The 12,062-nt window shown below is 50.1% G+C and overlaps 1 protein-coding gene across 1 annotated transcript in view; it reads left to right on the top strand.

Moving 5' to 3' along the window:
• Positions 1-12,062, top strand: part of OPTN (optineurin) — an 83,461-nt gene that overhangs the window by 54,759 nt on the left and 16,640 nt on the right. Inside the window, exon 7 of the mRNA XM_075345268.1 lies at positions 4,617-4,722. Within this exon, the coding sequence (XP_075201383.1) occupies positions 4,617-4,722 (106 nt within the window). The remainder of the gene's footprint in view (positions 1-4,616; positions 4,723-12,062) is intronic.

Here is a 12,062-nt window from a genome sequence, read left to right as displayed (position 1 = left end):
CTGTTCTAGGTAGCAATTTGTATCAGGTAGATTGCTACCTTTTTGTACCAGGCCCTCGTTTTCCGCTTTACCAGGTATGATTGGAGTACCTGGTCAGACAGGTCCACGCCACCCATAAACCTGTTGTATTGTGTCACACAGAAGGGTTTTTGTTTGTCCCTGGTGGCTCCCCTCTCTCTGACCGACACAGTGGTGTCCTCATGCAGGGTGGTGAGCATGTAGACGTCCTTGCGGTCATTCCACTTTACGGCAAGCAGTTTGTCACTTGCCAGTGCGAATGACGCCCCCTTCTCTAGACGTCTGGACACTAACTGTGCCGGCAAACCAACACGGTTTTTCCTTATTGTCCCACAGGCCCCTGTATTTGCAGCATGGAGGGATTGGTATAGGGGGATACTGGTGTAGTAGTTGTCGGTGTACACGTGGTAACCTTTACCAAGAAATAGCGTCATTAGCTCCCAGACAATTTTTCCTGGGATGCTAATTGTCTGGGGACAGTTGGGTGGGCTTATTTGGCGGTCCCTACCCTCATAAATGATAGTTACACGTGTACCCGCTGGTGCTTTCGCACACTTTATATAATTTTATGCCATACTTGGCTCTTTTGGAGGGAATAAACTGACAGAATGAGAGACGGCCCTTGTAGCTCATTAGGGACTCGTCAACCGAAACATTCTCCTCTGGGCTGTAGGAAGTTAGGAAGGACTCTTTCAGGAGGGATATTAGGGGTTTCAATTTATTAAGGCGGTCATAATTGGGGTCAGTTCTTGGGGGGACTTGGGAATTATCACTAAAATGGAGGAATCTCAATAGGGTCTCATATCGGGTTCTGGGCATTACGGCTGCAAATACAGGGGTGGTGTGGACAGATTTAGTTGCCCAATAGGAGCGTAAACTGGGTTTTTTCACTATTCCCATGTTGAGGGTAATGCCTAAAAATTTTTTGATTTCCGGGACGCTTGTGGGGATGGATCCAGGAACGGGAATGGACAGATGTTGGCTTTTGGGCAATATATTGGCGGGCATAGAAGTTGGTGTGGTGGGTGATGAGCTCAAGTACTTGCTGGGTAACAAAAATTTTGAAAAAATCCAGTGGGGCAAAATTGGTGACATTTATTTTGATGCCAGGGTCTCCTATGAAAGGGGGAATTTGTGGGGTAAAGGACGGGTCAGGGTACCAGAGAGCATGGGGGACTGCAGAACTAGGTCCTGCCCCTGACGCTTCAGCAGTGGCGACTGGCGGGGTGTGGGACCCCGTGGAGGAAGCCGAATCGTCACCGCTATCCGAAAAATCTCTTTCTGAGGCCGATTCGGTCTCTGACCCAGAACTGCCGGAGGCAAGCAGTGAGTACGCTTGCTCTGCCGTAAACATTCTGCGGGCCATGGTTTTTGTTTTTATCCCTGGCTAACAAAAAATAAACCTAAACATAACACTAGTGTTTTTTTTTGTTTGTTTTTTTTTTGTTTTTTTTTTTATATAAACCCTAAATTTTTTTATAAAGATTATAAAAAAAAAATAAATATTTAGGGGAATGACGCAGCGAAGGATGACGGAATGATGGAGGAGGGGATGATCACAGGGGGGTGATCAGAAAAATTGGGAATTGATTATGATGATCTTTGTGAATTGATAACTTTTTCTCTCTATATGGCAACACGTAGTCTTTCTCTCTTCTCTCCCAGATCAACTACAAGGGAGAGAGGAGAAAGGCAGACCTAAATGCTGCCATATTTATCAAATATTGGCATTTTGACTACTGTGATAGGATCTATCACAGTATTCAAATCTAAACAGCCAATCAGAATTTTTTTTTTTTTTGTTGCCGGGTGCAGGAGGCAGATTATGCCAAGCACACTGCGCATGCGCCCGCCATTTTCCCGGAGAAGGGAGGAAGGGGGGCCCAACGATTCTTTATTGAGGTACTGTGCGGGGGCGGTGGGGGAACGGGGGATCCCAGATCGGGTGGGAGATACCGGGATATAGCGGATCGGACCCCGGTGGACCGGAGGGAGGGCTCTGGAGAACCGGAGGGGGCTCCGGGGGACCGGACAGCTCCGGTGTACCGGTGGAGGGGTCAGGGGTAGGACATTTCCCTCCGATCTGAAATGTTTGATCATTTCAGATCGGAGGGAAATGAATGCACCGGCGGCGGCAGCAGCAGTTTTCAGCGCGCGTCGGCGCCATCTTGCAAGGTCTGGAGAACCGGAGGGGGCTCCGGGGGACCAGACAGCTCTGGTGGACCGGAGGAGGGATCAGGGGGAGGACATTTCCCTCCGATCTGAAATGTTTGATCATTTCAGATCGGAGGGAAATGAATGCACCGGCGGCGGCGGGAGTTTTCGCCGCGCGTCGGCGCCATTTTGGATGTCTGGGGGGTGGGGGTGGGGGTTGATTTTCTTCGGTACCGGGGGCTTTGGGGGCACTAGGGGCTTATATTTCTTTATCATCTGACATGTTTGATCATGTCAGATGAGAAAGAAATTAGAATTATTTGCCTTTTTTTTTTTTTTTTTTTTTTTTTTTAATGTGACCGGCGGTATACGGTGTATACCGGCGATCACATTATCGGGGTCCAAAAAAAACACCCCGATTCATAATCTTGGGGGTCTCAGCTACCTCCGGTAGCTGAAACCACCGAGGTTTTCCGTCACTGGGGGGCGCTACAAGCTTTTTCCGGCCTGACGTCTCAAGACGTCGGAACAGAATAAGTACCCTGTTTTTCCGACGTCTTGAGACGTTAGGCCGTCGCTATGGGGTTAACCTTCTTCACTACAAACACTTCTATTAGCCCTCCCCTCACAGTTCTGTTAGATCAGCTGTACTGCCCCTCCCCCTGCACTGGCTGCTGTGGTGATAGCTTGAGAAGTATTAGGCCGGTTTCACACATCCGGCTTTTCGCCGGTTTGACGGATGCGGTGCACGCCAGTATAGTGTATACAGTACACTGGCAGCGCAACAAGCACCGGTCACATGCTGTCATGTGACCCGGAAGTTTTCCCCCCAGCTCTGCCTAGACCATATTGGTACATCTGTACCATTGCATATGTATTATTATACCTTCTTCACAGACGCCGCCCCCCATTGAATGTTGTTTTCCATCTGCAGTGTATAGCCACTATATATTAATTCTGCATGTATTAGTCATTGCTGTACCTTGCTGCATTGTTTACATCCTTTGGTTATTTCTCTGCAACTTCTAGCCACCCACTGTGGTTTCCCACAGGGTTTCTTACCACCTTTCGTGTTGTATATATTATTATGCATGTTTAATATGATCATTGTGATCTTGTTTATTGTTCACCACGGCCATGGTTACATGTGGGCTTAGCCCGGCTCCGAGTGTGTTGTTCTTCATGTCTTTTTAGTGCTTTTAAAATTTCATGTGTTGAATAAAGCTTTTTTGTACATTACTATTTACACTGTGGTTGGTGTGCCCCTTATGTATATGCGGTGCTCTTTCTCTCCTTTAGTCATTTACTTCATACACCGCATTAGGGTGCACCCACTCGTACGTTCATCGGTGGTGCGCTCCTAAAAGTATATATGTGACCCGGAAGTTGCGGCGCTGCCACTGTACTGTATCATACTGTCCTGGTGTGCGCCGGATGTGTGAAACCGGCCTTAGAGATCACACTCCTCTCTGTTCTAAAGCAGACACATTACAATTACACTCTGCTTTGCAGTGAGACCAGTGCAGACTGTCTGTCATTACATGCTTCACACTGAGAAATCTGTTCTAACCTATTTGGGTGTTTTCTTCTTTACCCTGCATGTTGCTACCTGCTTATAATTTGGTAACTTCATACAGTTGATCTACAATCTCCCAGAAGCAGTCTTTTAGGGATATCTATGTCCTGCTCATAGATCTTAACAGTTCATTTACACATTAAGAAAAAAAGAGACTTCTCTATTAAGGTATCATTTTATTTAAAGGTAACCTGTCACCGTATGTTTATAATACTTAACTAAGGCCAGAGTCACACTTGCGAGTGCCTCGCGTGTAACTCGCGTGAGTCTCTCATTACATCACCCGGCACGGCCGCACACTCTCCTGACAGGAGCGGGTCAGTTGCATGTATCTCTATGCACCTGAGACGCTCCTGTCTGGTGAGTGTGCGGCCGTGCCGGGTGATGCAATGAGAGACTCGCGCGAGTTACACGCGAGGCACTCGCAAGTGTGACTCTGGCCTAAGGGTCAGTGCGAAGCAGACTGGTCAGATAGATATCTCCATTCTCCGGGTCAGCGCCTACTCTTTCGGCCATTTTTGTCCTCCTTCTGAAGCTAGTGTGGATGACTCTTTCTACGTCATCTACACTAGCCGACAGGGAGGTCCTGCGCAGGTGCACTTTGATCTGCCCTGCTCACTATATGTAAAAATATATGGGCACGTTTAACTAAAGTATTAAGTATGAATGTGCGTAAGAAATGCGCTTATTTAATAAATTATGTAGGACTTTAAAAAAAAAAACCGATCAGCAGATTCATGAATCCGATCCTGACTGCATAAAATAGTTTGAAGATCAAGTCGGGGACCATAGTCATAATATGGGCAGCATGAATCAGCTGACAGGTTCCCTTTACTCAAAAACTAAATACATTTCATGTGATTCTTAGATTGTCACAACTGGAAAATAAAGCATCTGCTTTATCAGACAAAGAAACTGAGACTGACCCAACAGAGGAACAGAGTGATAAGGAAGGTGAAGCGTTTGCAGAACGGGTGAGTAGATTTTATAGTCACAAGATGTATAAATGCAAATATAGATAAGAAGCTGCAATGACTATTATAGTATGGCTATATTATTATGGCTATTAACCAGCCCTGAAAACTGCCATAATGTCTCGGGACCTTCTAATTGGAAGCGGCGCCCAGGATGTGGGCAAGTAGGAAGTTTTGCAGAGTTTGTATTATCGACGTAGCCGCTGGACCAGGGTTGTATCATTCATTTCACTCAACTGTATAGAGGATAATCTGCCCACTTCTTGCTTCTGTCTTTAACACACTTCTCTGGGGGAAAAAAGTTGTTTTTTTTTTTTTTTTTTTTTTTTTTTTTTTTTTGTAAATTTCTAAGGCTAGTTTCACACTTGCGTTGGACGGCAATGCTACGGATCGTACAAAATAATGGAAAGCGTTATTTATTTTATTTTTTCTTCTTTACAGTACCAGCAGCCGACTATTGTGAACGATCAGCTGATCGCTCTTAATAGCCGGTGGCCGAGCGCTCTCACATGCCGGCGGCCGGGCGCTCAGCTGAGTGCCCTGACGTGCCGGCGGCCGGGCGCTCAGCTGAGTGCCCTGACATGCCGGCGACCGGGCGCTCAGCTGAGTGCCCTGACATGCCAGCGGCCGAGCGCTCAGCTGAACGTTCGGCCACCAAGAAATAAAATAAAGTTTGTGATTTAAAAAAAAAAAAGAAGAGCGCATGCACAGTGAAAAATAAAGGTTTCCGCTGCTCAAAAAAACGTTACATGCAGCGTTCCATCCGCCCGGCGCAGCGTCAAAATAACGATGCTGCGTCGTCCAGCGGATGCAACGCTGACACTTGCGTTACAGTGCGTCGTCCATACAAGTCTATGGAGAATAGCGCAGTGCGTTAACTGACTGCGCTGAACGCAAGTGTGAAAGTAGCCTAAATCTAATTAACCCACAAATACGGGGTTACTTTACCATACTCCACACTTCTCCTGCTCCCGTTTCATCCTATATCCTAATGATTTGTAGACAAAGTCCCAGGAAAAGTGTCCACTACAAAAAGTCACCATGCAAACCTTGCTTAAACTTTTATATGGGTGGTCAGAAACAGAACACTTCTGGTATCAAATTAAAATGTGCTATAACCTTTTTTTGTGCTAAGTAATTGTGAATAAATTCCACTTCATCTAGCACCTCCCGAAAATGGGAAACCCTGTGTGCAACCCATCGGTTACAAAAAAAGTATTTACCCTTCAGGGAATCAGTTTTTGTTTTTCATATTTAAAGGTCTTAGTGTGATTGCAGCTCAGATATGTCAGCAATGTCCTGTTATTTGATCTGTAATGATTTGAAAAGGGAATGTCATTTCTGCCGAGAATTATCCTTCCAGCAGTGCTAAGCAGCCTCATTTCTTCATCGTTCCTTATGGGAGACCCAGACCATGGGTGTATAGCTTCTGCCTCCGGAGGACACACAAAGTACTACACTAAAAAGTGTAGCTCCTCCCTCCGAGCATATACACCCCCTGGATAACCAAATCTAGCCAGTTCAATGCTTTGTGTTCAGGAGGCACACATCCACACATGCATTCTCATCTGATTTTTGATTTTAAAGAGTTTGAAGAAAAGCGGGTCCAAGCCTGGACCCCCGGCATGTCCCTTCTCACCCCACTGTGTCGGCGGTGTTGTTAAGGTTGATTTCAAGGCTGGAGCCTTACATGCCGCGCTCCTTCACCATCCCTCGGGCTCTGGCTTGAAGTGGGAGCCAGCACGGTTCTCACTGCTTTGCAGGAGACCGGTCTCCATCCGCAGCCCTTTCAGGACCCTGCCGGACGGAGCACTCATCCCTCAGGGACCTGGCCCTGCGTCTCACAAGCTAAGTATTTGAGACGTTATTGCAGGGGGTCCTTTGCATCTTTATTGTTGGGGAGAGTGTGTCAGGTTACTTTGGTGACATTTCCGGCCGGTTCTCTGGTTTTCACCTGAGAACCGCGCCGAGGGTGCCTGCTCGCCGGCCGCATTGTAAAATTTAGGCCCCGGCTTCGGCTGCGGCCTACTTTCGTTTTCACTGCCCCTGCATGTCAGTCATGCAGAGGGACAGTGCGGCGCCGCCCACCGGCCGCTCAGCACAGGGGAGGACACTCCTCTCTGAGGAGATGTTTCCCTCCCCTGTATATCTCCTTGGCCCTCCGGTTCCTGCTCTTGGACTAGGCCCCGCCCCCCCTCCTCACTCCGGCGCCATTTTATCAGCGTTCTCACACTGATCGGCGCTGGCTGCTGCATCTCTGCAACCTGTCTGGGGGTCCGAGCTGTGGGATCCGGAGGGCACACAAAACGGTCTGGTAAGCCACAACCTCTGGTTGTGGACTTTCTTATACACTCTCTGGGGGTCATTCTGAAGGAGTGTGTTCTTTACTGCAGAGCCTCCACCTCAGCAGCATGTCTCACACTAGGAGCAAGGCTGCAAGGCTGTACTCAATATGCACTGCATGTAAGCTCGTACTGCCTGAACCGAGCACATATCCACATTGTGATGCCTGCTCTAACATGGTGGTGCCTCAGCCTGGAGTCTCCCCAGTGGTCCCTCCGGCTGCTCCGGCCCCGGTGGCTGAACCCCTGGCTTGGGTAGAATCGTTTTCTAAGGCTATCTCCCAGTCCTTTGCCGACTCCATGGGACAGCTGTCCCGGACTCTGCTGAGCATGCATCAGCCCCCTTCTCAGGGCGCCTCTGCTGCTTCGGCTCGCTCTGCAGAGCTCACAGAGGATTCTTCATCTGCTCCCAGACCCCGTCCTCCTAAAAGGAGACGCAGGGTCCCCTCTCCTTCCTCGTCCCGCGGCTTCGATTCACGAGCCGACTCGCAGGACGAGGAGGATGTCTTTACTGGGGGCTCGGACGCTACCTCCATGTGCCCCATTGATCTGACCGAGGGTGATGCGTATGTTAGTGATTTGATTGCGTCCATTAATTCTGTACTGGACCTCAATCCGCCAGTATCAGAGGCGCAACCCTCTCTGGCAGAAAAGCACCAGTTTACCTTGCCTAAGAAAACAAGGAGTGTGTTCTTTAACCACTCCAGTTTTCAAGCCACTGTGTCTAAGCCCAGAGCCTGTCCTGACAAACGCTTCCCAAAGCGTGGTTCTGATGACCGTTTTCCTTTTCCACCAGAGGTGGTCAAGGAGTGGGCTCACTCACCAAAGGTAGACCCTCCGGTGTCTAGACTCTCAGCCCGGACAGTTGTATCTGTGGCTGATGGCACCTCACTTAAGGATCCCACTGACCGCCAGGTTGACCTTCTGGCCAAATCTGTCTGAGGCGGCAGGGGCCTTGTTCTCCCCATCCTTTGCAGCAGTGTGGGCTCTCAAAGCCATCTCTGCTTCCCTAGAGGAGATTCATTCCCTCATTAGGGACTCTATGCCTGAATTGGTTGCCTTAACTTCCCGCCAAGGACCAGAAGCCCACCTGGCGCAAGAAGCCGCGTCCACAAAGGTCCGCAGGAGCTGCTGCCACGAAGGCAGCCTCCTCTTGACTATCTGGCCGAGCCAGCAACGTCCTTGGTCGGTGGCAGGCTCTCCCACTTTGGCGACGTGTGGTTTCAACACGTCTCCGATCAGTGGGTGCGGGATATCATCTCCCACGGCTACAGGATAGAGTTCTCTTCCAGCCCGCCAAACAGATTCTTTCTGTCAACTCCCCCCTGCTCCAAGGCCGCCGCCTTCTCTCAGGCCGTGGCATCCTTACAGGCCAACGGAGTAATTGTACCTGTTTCCGCCAGGGAACGGTTCAGAGGTTTTTACTCAAATCTCTTCCTAGTCCCCAAAAAGGACGGTTCCTTCCGGCCCATCCTGGATCTCAAGCTTCTCAACAAGCATGTTCAGGTGCGGCATTTTCGCATGGAGTCTCTGCGATCAGTCATTGCCTCAATGACCCAAGGAGATTTCCTGGCATCCATCGACATCAGAGATGCCTATCTGCATGTGCCAATTGCAGTTTCACACCAGCGTTGGCTACGTTTTGCAATCGGAGAGGAACATTTCCAATTCGTGGCTCTCCCCTTCGGGTTAGCCACGGCCCCTCGAGTATTTACCAAGGTCATGGCAGCAGTGGTTGCGGTTCTGCACCTCCAGGGGTTGGCAGTGATTCCTTACCTGGACGACCTTCTTGTCAAGGCTTCATCCAGTGCAGACTGTCAGCGGAGTGTCTCGCTCACTCTCGCCACGCTTGTTCAATTCGGGTGGCTTGTCAATCTGCCCAAGTCCACTCTAACCCCGACCCAAAAACTTACGTACCTAGGGATGCAATTCGAGACTCTGCCGGCACTTGTGAAGCTGCCCTTAGTCAAACAGCAGTCCCTCCATCTGGCGGTGCGCTCTCTGTTGAGGCCCCGCCGTCATTCCATCAGGCACCTGATGCAGGTGCTGGGTCAGATGGTGGCGTCAATGGAAGCGGTTCCCTTTGCCCAGTTCCATCTGCGTCCTCTGCAGCTGGACATTCTCCGCTGTTGGGACAAGCGGACTTCTTCCTTGCACAGGTTGGTGGCTCTGTCGCCACAGACCAGGAGCTCTCTTCAGTGGTGGCTTCGGCCCCTCTCTCTGTCTCAGGGACACTCCTTCCTGATCCCGTCCTGGGTGATTCTCACCACGGATGCCAGTCTATCCGGGTGGGGAGCAGTGTTTCTCCACCACCGAGCACAGGGCACTTGGACTCCGTCCGAATCAGCCCTCTCGATCAATGTGCTGGAAATCAGAGCTGTGCTCCTAGCTCTCGTAGCCTTTCACCACCTGTTGGCGGGCAAGCACATTTGAGTCCAGTCAGACAACGCGACAGCAGTTGCCTACATCAATCACCAGGGCGGGACTCGCAGCCGCCTGGCAATGTTGGAGGTTCAACGCATCCTTCAGTGGACGGAGGACTCCAAGTCCACCATATCCGCAGTCCACATCCCAGGCGTAGAAAACTGGGAAGCAGATTATCTCAGCCGTCAAACCGTGGACAGCGGCGAGTGGGCTCTGCATCCGGCAGTGTTCCGGTCGATCTGCCGCAAGTGGGGCACTCCGGAAGTGGATCTAATGGCATCCCGGCACAACAACAAGGTCCCGGTTTACGTGGCTCGCTCCCACGATCCTCAGGCCTTTGCAGCGGACGCGCTGGTTCAGGATTGGTCCCAGTTCCGTCTGTCTTACGTGTTTCCCCCTCTAGCTCTCTTGCCCAGAGTCCTGCGCAAGATCAGAATGGAGGGCCGTCGGGTCATACTCATTGCTCCAGACTGGCCCAGGCGAGCTTGGTACCCAGACCTGCTCAGTCTGTCCGTAGAGGTGCCGTGGCATCTCCCGGACTGCCCAGACCTTCTCTCACAAGGTCCGTTTTTCCACCAGAATTCTGCAGCTCTCAGATTGACGGCGTGGCTCTTGAGTCCTGGATCCTGACGGCTTCCGGCATTCCTCCCGAAGTCATCTCCACTATGACTCAGGCTCGGAAGTCTTCCTCGGCCAGGATTTACCACAGGACTTTTCCTGTCCTGGTGTCGTTCTTCCGGGCATGCCCCTTGGCCTTTTTCCTTGCCGACCATCCTGTCCTTTCTACAGTCCGGTCTGCAGCTAGGACTATCCCTCAATTCCCTTAAGGGACAGGTCTCGGCTCTGTCAGTGTTGTTCCAGTGGCGTATCGCCCGACTGGCCCAGGTGCGCACCTTCATGCAGGGCGCATCTCACATCATTCCACCTTACCGGCGGCCTTTGGATCCCTGGGACCTTAATCTGGTCCTCACGGCTTTACAGAAACCCCCCTTTGAGCCTCTTAGGGAGGTTTCTTTGTTTCGACTTTCACAGAAAGTCGTCTTTCTGGTGGCCATAACTTCTCTCAGGAGAGTCTGATTTGGCTGCGCTCTCTTCGGAGTCACCTTTTTTGTTTTTTCACCAGGACAAGGTGGTTCTCCGACCGACTCCGGACTTTCTCCCTAAGGTGGTGTCTCCTTTCCACCTTAAACAGGACATTTCATTGCCTTCCTTTTGTCCGGCTCCTGTGCATCGCTTTGAGAAAGCGTTGCATACTTTAGATCTGGTGCGGGCGCTCCGGATCTATGTGTCACGCACCGCTGTTCTTAGGCGGTGCACCTCTCTTTTTGTGCTAACCACAGGTCAGCGCAAGGGTCTCTCTGCTTCTAAACCGACCCTAGCTCGTTGGATTAGGTCGGCCATATCCGATACCTACCAGTGTACTCAGGTGCCTCCCCCGCCGGGAATCAAGGCTCACTCGACCAGAGCTGTCGGTGCCTCTTGGGCTTTCAGGCACCAGGCTACGGCTCAGCAGGTCTGTCAGGCTGCCACTTGGTCTAGTCTGCACACCTTTTCGAAGCACTACCAAGTGCATGCTCATGCTTCGGCAGATGCGAGCTTGGGCAGACGCATCCTTCAGACGGCTGTCGCCTATTTGTGAAGTTAGGTTTTGCCTACTTCTCAGTTTCTGTTTATTTCCCACCCATGGACTGCTTTGAGACGTCCCATGGTCTGGGTCTCCCATAAGGAACGATGAAGAAAAAGAGAATTTTGTTTACTTACCGTAAATTCTTTTTCTTATAGTTCCGACATGGGAGACCCAGCACCCTCCCTGTTGCCTGTTGGCAGTTTTCTTGTTCCGTGTGTTTTCACCAGCTGTTGTTGTAGACAGAGGTTCCGGTTGTTCCGGGTTTTGCTCTATCTCTACTTGTGGGTGGATGTCCTCCTTCAGCTTTTGCACTAAACTGGCTATATTTGGTTATCCAGGGGGTGTATATGCTCAGAGGGAGGAGCTACACTTTTTAGTGCAGTACTTTGTGTGTCCTCCGGAGGCAGAAGCTATACACCCATGGTCTGGGTCTCCCATGTCGGAACTATAAGAAAAAGAATTTACGGTAAGTAAACAAAATTCTCTTTTTACTGTAATTATGCATACAAGGCAAAAATCATCATATTCAATATGAGTAGATGAATGTGAAATGCAGACTGAAGAATTGAAGTATATTGTCAAGTGAAGTCATATAGTTGGTAAGTGTTTTTGGTAGATATGTAACCGATCCATATACAGTGTAGATGAGATGATGTATTTATCAAAGACAACGTAAAGCTGCTGCCAGTGTGGTGACACAATACAGAAACCAAGACATTAAAGGAGTGGTTCACCCATTTTTTTATTTTCTGTAGGAGTTATACTTACCATTCTAGGAGTCTTCTCCATTGGCTTGTGTTTCCATTTCTGGCACTGAGCGGCGCTATGCTGCACGCTCAGTGCCTGTCACATGACCCTCTGGAGCTGTGGCCGCCGGCATCCTCTGACGTCCCGGCATTTCCGGGCTCTCAAACAAGACTGGTACGTCACAGGATGCCGGCGCCACT

Source organism: Anomaloglossus baeobatrachus, chromosome 4, assembly GCF_048569485.1.
Source record: "Anomaloglossus baeobatrachus isolate aAnoBae1 chromosome 4, aAnoBae1.hap1, whole genome shotgun sequence".
Lineage (NCBI taxonomy): Eukaryota > Metazoa > Chordata > Amphibia > Anura > Aromobatidae > Anomaloglossus > Anomaloglossus baeobatrachus.
The sequence above is the reverse complement of the archived record's forward strand: the minus strand, read 5'-3'. Positions and strand labels throughout refer to the sequence as shown.